At 22.7% G+C, this 7,517-nt stretch overlaps 2 protein-coding genes across 2 annotated transcripts; one reads left to right on the top strand and one right to left on the bottom strand.

Moving 5' to 3' along the window:
- Positions 1–165: 165 nt before the first annotated feature.
- LOC122852690 (neprilysin-like) lies at positions 166–5,443 on the top strand. The gene is made up of 18 exons (XM_044152632.1): positions 166–249; positions 360–475; positions 549–704; positions 773–856; positions 924–1,144; positions 1,217–1,432; positions 1,497–1,616; positions 1,699–1,843; positions 1,925–2,033; positions 2,124–2,214; positions 2,289–2,465; positions 2,545–2,645; positions 2,729–2,787; positions 2,869–2,920; positions 2,993–3,027; positions 3,112–3,281; positions 3,373–3,543; positions 3,637–5,443. Exons 1-18 carry the CDS (start codon positions 221–223, stop codon positions 3,814–3,816), a joined length of 2,232 nt encoding a protein of 743 aa, XP_044008567.1. The 5' UTR covers positions 166–220; the 3' UTR covers positions 3,817–5,443.
- Positions 3,063–6,551, bottom strand: LOC122852691. Its single transcript, XM_044152634.1, has 5 exons — positions 6,144–6,551; positions 5,909–6,060; positions 5,232–5,294; positions 4,704–5,158; positions 3,063–4,610 (listed from the first exon to the last, which is right to left on the bottom strand). Exons 3-5 carry the CDS (start codon positions 5,239–5,241, stop codon positions 3,924–3,926), a joined length of 1,152 nt encoding a protein of 383 aa, XP_044008569.1. The 5' UTR covers positions 5,242–5,294; positions 5,909–6,060; positions 6,144–6,551; the 3' UTR covers positions 3,063–3,923.
- Positions 6,552–7,517: the final 966 nt, after the last annotated feature.

Genomic DNA, 7,517 nt, shown 5'->3' with positions numbered 1-7,517 from the left:
GATTTTTGCATTTCGATAAATCCAGATTTTTTATTATTTGCCTTAAGATAAGAACAAAAAAAAAAAAAAAACAAAATTAAACATGACAAAAAAAGAACAAATATATATAAAAAAATAATAATAATAAAAATTGAAATAAGAACGTTAACCCTGACTCATCATTATCATCATCCACCAGTTTTCGGTGTGGAATATCAAAAGAATTCAACCAGTTTCCAAGATGATTCCCCAGGCGAAAAACCTATTTCTGTAAGTCAAGAAAACTACAAATTAACTCAAAAAAAAAATACATATATATATTTATATAAATTAATAATTATTATAAAACCAATAAATGTATTTTTATATTATTTTTAAAGTTACAGAATAATTGTAATTCATGTAATTATACTGATGCACATATTGCAATCAAAAGGAGCAACTATCAAGTATGAAAATGAACCGGTTTGTAAAACTGAAACATGTCGTGATATAGGTAATTATAAATAAACTAAATATTTATTTAAAAATTATAATAACAATTTAATAATTGAATAAAAATTTTCTAGCTAATGAAATTATTAATGGTATGGATACACGTGCAAATCCATGCAATGATTTTTATCAATATGCTTGTGGTAATTGGGGAAAAAATTATCAAAAAACAAATAATATAATGACTTATATGAATATTATAAATAATAGAACAAAATATTATTTAAAAGGTGAGTTATTTGAGTTTTAATTTATTTAAAAATTCATGTAATTATTATTATTTATTTTTTTTTTTTAGATATTTTAGAGTCGAATATAACATCTGATGAAAATTTATCATTAAAAAAAGCTAAAGAATTGTACAAAGTTTGTATGAATACAAGTGAGTATATATTTAGATAATTATTATTGATAATAGATAATTTAATAAATTATATTAATGATATTAGGTAAAATTGAGAGCCAAGGAATAATTGGATTAGTGGAGTTAATTAATCAACAAGGTGGTGGCTGGCCAATGACCATGGACAACCAAGAATGGATATTATCAAATGATAATTTTAATTGGCAAATAATTGATGAAAGTATAAACAAATTATTGGGAAAATCATTATTATTTAATATTCAAATTAAACCTGATGTATTTGATACATCATCTCATATTATTCAGGTAAATTTAGCTTGATAAAAATAATTGAATTTATTTTTTTATTAATAATATATTTTTGTTAATTTAATTAAGTTATCATCACCCAAAACACAAACTGCTGCTGGTTTAACATTAGATGAAGAACATCTTAAAGCATATATGCAAAAAAATCTTACTCGTAAATATATAAATGGTATTGGTAAAATTGCTAAAATAATTGCAAAACAAAAAAGTGTTAAAAATATTTCTGATGATGTAATTGAAGCTGATGCTAGAAATATTGTTACTCTAGAAGTTAAATTGAATCAAGTAAGTTTATTTATTAAAATTATATCATGAAATTATAATCTATTATGATTTTTTTTTTTTGTAGATTACAAGAGTTGGAATAAACACAACTGATCAAGATCTTCTTGCTCCATTTACAAAATTAACTATTGATGAGTTACAGAAAAAATATAATTCAATGATTCCAGAACAATCAAATAGAAAAGTAAATTATTTTTTATTTAATTTATTTTTATTTGTTTATTAAAAAATTATTAAAATTATATATTATTATTTTTTTTTTAAAGATCAATTGGCTGGAGTATATTCGTAATTACTTATCTGTTGTTCCTGAAATTAATGTAAATGGATCAACAATTATTACTGTGCATCCATTAAGATACTTTATTAATTTAGCAAAAGTTCTTGATGAAACACCAAAAAGAGACATCAGTAAATATAATTATGAATATTAATTTATACTTGATAAATGTTTTATTTTAAAAAATGTGGTTTTTAAATTTTTTTTTTTAGTTAACACAATGCACTGGTGGTTGATAAGTGAGCTCTTGCCTTATACAAATCAAGAGATGTTGAATATATCAAGAGAATTTAGTCCAGTAATGATGGAAATTCAACCAAGGTATAATATTAATTTATTTATTTATTGTTAAACATCTATTGCTTTATCAAGTATATTTTTATTATTATTTTTTTTTTTTATAATAACTAGATGGATTATCTGTACAGCAGAAAACGAATTAAAACATGCAATTTCACATGAGTATATTAAAAGATACTTTCCAAATAATGCAAAAGAAGCTGTAAATATTATTAATTTATTATTATATTAATTGAAAATAATTTAGTTAATTATGTTTTATTTATTTTAATTTAGACTGAACAAATGGTTGGCCAAATTATTCATGAAATGAGAGAACACATTGAAAATTCTACTTGGATGGATTCACAATCGAAACAAAGTGCTCTTGATAAATTAAATGGGATGAGACAATTTATTGGCTTTCCTGACTGGTATTTAAATAAAAATATCACTTACCATTATTACAACAAAGTAAAAATACATTTCTTTATTTTTTCTCTTATCTTTTAAATGCAAAAAATAAAAATGAATAAATTGTTTTTTCTTTCAGCTCAAAATTGGTGATAATTATATGGAAAATTATTTATCAATTCGTAAATTTAATATTAAAAATAATCTTGAATTATTTAATACACCAGTTGATAAAAAAAAGTATAATTAATTTTTCTTAAATTTATAAATGTTGAAGTTTCAATTAAATTTGTTTTACTAATTATTTTTTATTTTATAAAAAGGTCAAATCTAATTGCAACTGTTGTAAATGCCTATCATGATTATCCAGAAAATTCTTTGTGTAAGTAAATAATAATATAAATATTTTTTCAATTAAATATTACATATAATTATCATGAACATAGAATTTTTTTTTTTGTAGCAATTCCAGCAGTAATTTTACAACGACCATTTTACAGTAAAGAACAACCAGAGTGAGTGTTTATTTACTAACATAATGAATAATAATAAATATAAAAATAATATGATTTTTTTCACAAATTTAGTGCTGTCAATTATGGAGGAATTGGTGGTGTAATAGGTATCATAATATTTAATAATAAAGTCATTTATATATCATCATTAATCTATTGTTTTTTATTTATAATTATTTTATCAATTTAAGGTCATGAAATTTCTCATGGATTCGATGACATTGGACGTCGTTATGACAATAATGGCAATTTAAAAAATTGGTGGTCAAATAATACACTTAATGACTATAAAAAAAGAGCCTGGTGTTTCGTGGAAAAATTTAAAAAATACGCAATTGTTTCGCAGAATACAACTTACAAGGTAAAAAAAAAAAATCTAAATATTACATTTATGAAAAAAAAAAAAGAAGTTACATACAATTAATTATGGATATTGAGTTATTATTTTTTAGCTAAATTCAATAAAAACATTGTCAGAAAATATTGCTGATTCAACAGGCATACGAGCTGTATTTAAGGCATTTGAAAAACACTCTGTTGAAAAATATTCATTAAATAATATGCGGCTAATTGGTTTGGAAAATATAAACACAAGAAAATTGTTTTTTCTTTCATATGCACACGTAAGCAACTTGAAAATTTAATTTAACAATATCTTTTTTTCTCTATATTTTTCAATTCAAAAAATTAATTCTATTTACATGATTATTTTTCAGTCATTTTGTGAAGCAATGCCTTTAAATAAAATGCTCAATATGTTGATGACTGACGTACATTCACCAGCTCCTTTTCGAATGACTGGAACACTTTCAAACATGAAAGAATTTTCTGATGTGTTTGAATGTTCCAACAAAACAATAATGAATCCACAAACAAAATGTGGTTTATGGTATTAAAGATAAATTTTAAAATTATACAAACTTGCTATCTACGTGCTCGTTTAAATTGAAGAGTATAATTGAATTATTATTAAAATAATGATGACAAATAATAATTTTGTGAATTAATTAAAAACACGTGTTTGATTTTGCCAAAAAACATCGTGTTGAAGTACAAGATATTTATTGGCTGGTGTGTTTAAACATTCAAAGTCCTTGATGATATTTTGATGTATAAATACATGTAATTTTGATGCATTACCAAAACGATGACGTGTTGCTCTATCAGCCAATTGAATAGTAGCAACTGTTACAGCAGTTCCCATGACATTTAAAACTTCAAGTGCAGGACAATTTTCAAGTACTCTTTTAATAGCAACATCAGTCACTAATTGACAACCACAACATTCTAATTTAATTAAATTTTGAAATTGAAAAAATACTGTGTTATCAATTTCACGTTCCATCATGCAAATACGTATTGATTTTAAACTTTGTGGTGCACTAAAAAGATAAAAGCCTTGTCTTGTTATTTTTGGTGCCATTAAATTTTTAATTGCAATACTTTTTAAATTATTTAAATTTTCACAAATTGCCTGAAGAAATTCATTTTCCATATTTGCTATACGTTCAAGTTCAAGACTTTCTAAATTAACAAGCTTCTTAATTTTTTTGCTATTTGATGGCAATTTACAAAATATTAAACCAAGATGTTTTAATGTTTGAATCTTTGTTATTATTTTAAATGTACTTTTGTCAAATTTTATTTCTCGTAAATTGAGTGAATGGAGTACATGACAATTCGAAATTACCTGTTGCAACAAAAATTACAATAATTAATATATCATATTAATTTTAAATAATTAAATTTTAATTCATAATATTATTATTAATGGATAACTTACTGATGAAAAATTATTGCACCAACTTCGACTTGGTGTATCTCCATATGATCCAACAGAATAATAAATAGTATTAATATCAGCTGTGAGACTTAGAAAATTTTGAGGATCAAATTTCGTTGAATAATGAGTCAAAATTTTGATTGTATGTAACTTGATAAGTTTTTCAAAAACACCAACATAATCCATTGTATTATGAACGTGAAATCCCAATTGTAAATATGTTACGTTGCAACAATGATCAGCAACAACTCTCATGATACTTGATTCAATATAATCACCCAATATTAGTCTGTTTAAAAATTGACCACATCGTATAATGACTTTCTCAACAATTTCTTGTGGTGGTTTTCTATCTCCAAAATGTTCTTGATTAAAAAAATAGAAATCACCAGCAAAAAATTTGTCAACTTCATTCCAAGCTTGGAATTTACTTATACGTTTCCATTTCTCACATACTAAAAATTAAAAACAACAAAAGAAATCAATTTATTATGTATTATATTATGAATAATTATAATTTTATTTTACCATTCTCCATATTTAATCTGTCTGAATATGGTAAAAACTTGAATATTGTAGCAAGATAATCATCTGTGAATTTATGAATCGACATTTTTCAAAGATTATAAAATTATATTTTTAAATTTTATTTTTTATACGATTTTTAAGTTTAATAATTCAATTAATTTAAATATTTAAACAAACACTTGACAATAAAAATAATTCAGTTTTGAGACAACAATTTTAATTAATTTAATTTATTTTTTTGATCAAGAAATATACGTGCACCAAGATTGATGTTTATCAATGCAAGACAAGTTTTAAACTGATATTTTTTCTGATAAAATAAAATTAAAAATAATAAATTTTAAAATCTATACAATCAAAAGAAAAAGAAATTTAAAATTTATTTTTATTTTATTGTGTATATTTAAAAATGATGATTGTTATTACCAAAAATCAATATTTATATTTAATTTTATTTGTTTATTAGTCACTTTCAACATAAAATTTCAAAATAATTGATAAAACTTATCACAACAGAGTGAAAATTAAATAAACAAAATTTATTTTATTATTTTGAAAGTATCATAATGATATTTATTAAATTATTAGAAAATAATTTGCTAAACTAAAATAACTGATAAATGTAAATATAAATAAATAATGATTTTTTTTTTAATAAGATTGATATTATAAATTACCTTCAAAAAATGATGTAAATTAATTATAAATTGTGCTTCTTGATTGATTTAGGTTAATTGAACCTAAATGATTTTTTATTCACTATGTTTTTTTTGTCAACAGTTTGGCAATCAAGGTCAAGTATTCCAGGCATCCTTCCATTTTTGGTAAACTAATATTCAATTTAAATAACAAACAATAAACGCATGGATTATTAATTAATAATAATAACAATAATAGTATTAATGTTGTTACCTTTTTTAAAAATAAAACGTTGTTTATAGTGTAAATATTGCATTTTTTTACTAATGCACGTGAACATTGTTATTCGTCTTATTAACTTAGCCAAACATTAATTCATTATTAAATAATTATTAGAATTTGTAAAAAATAGTATAAATATTGTGATAAAATAATACAGGTAAATAAAAAAATATTAGACTAGCAAAACATAAACATTGCGTAAAAATGCATCAAAGTGCAATATGACGTCATAGTGTAGATTTAGTTAATAAGGACGTGTCCTATATTAGCACTAAAGTAATAATGGCTCAAAGTTGTCAAAAGGATAAGAAAGATGGCGTGCTATGTAAATATATAATACGGCGGTATATTTAATTTCTAGTTGACCTTCTGTCAAATCCAAAACTGATTGTAAAAAAGAAGGGAAACAAAAAAAATACAAACAATCTTTATAATGATATTTATTTAGCAATTATATCAACATAAATATTTTACATTGTATAATTATAAACGAAAAGAAAAAAAACCCTTAAGATATTTTTATTTTTATTTGTCATTTTGTGCACTTGACAACTTTGTAACTTTTTTTTTTCTAATTGTAAAACTGTTACATTAAAAAGATGATTAAAAAAGAAACAAAAAAAAACAATAAATAAATAAATAATAATTGATGAATGAAAAAGAAATATTGTGTACCTTTATTATTAGCTTTAAGTTTGATTACCTCCTCACTATGTCTATATTCCTAATACAAATCAGAAAATATGTAAAAAAAAATTAAGAATTTACTTTCTTGCTTTTCTGTTTTCCTAATTTATTATTTAAAATTTTTATTGATTTGTATCAGGAACATAGAATCACTGAGGAGGTATTTGTTATTTTTGAAAATTACCTCTTCCATTTTTTGTTTTCCTAATTTTTTTTTCAAATATTTAAGAATACCTCTTTGCTCATTCTATGTTCCTAATACAAATCTATGATTTTTCCACAATTTTTTCAAAATTTTATAGAAAAAAAAATTTTCGAGTATCAGGAACATAGAAAGACTGAGGAGGTATTTTTGAAAATATCGAATACCTCTTTGCTCATTCTATGTTCCTGATACTCGAAAATTTTTTTTTTCTATAAAATTTTGAAAAAATTGTGGAAAAAAATTTTTTGAGTATCAGGAACATAGAATGAGCAAGGAGGTATATCCAAAAATATGAAATACCTCTTTGCTTATTCTATGTTCCTGATACTCGAAAATTTTTTTTTCTATCAAATTTCAAAAAAATTGTAGAAAAAAAAATTTTTGAGTATCAGGAACATAGAATGAGCAAAGAGGTATTCGATATTTTTTGAAATTTTTTAAAACAGGTGGCGCCATCTATTGATTTTTTTGGG

Source organism: Aphidius gifuensis, linkage group LG3 (genome assembly GCF_014905175.1).
Source record: "Aphidius gifuensis isolate YNYX2018 linkage group LG3, ASM1490517v1, whole genome shotgun sequence".
Classification (NCBI taxonomy): Eukaryota; Metazoa; Arthropoda; class Insecta; order Hymenoptera; family Braconidae; genus Aphidius; species Aphidius gifuensis.
The sequence above is the reverse complement of the archived record's forward strand: the minus strand, read 5'-3'. Positions and strand labels throughout refer to the sequence as shown.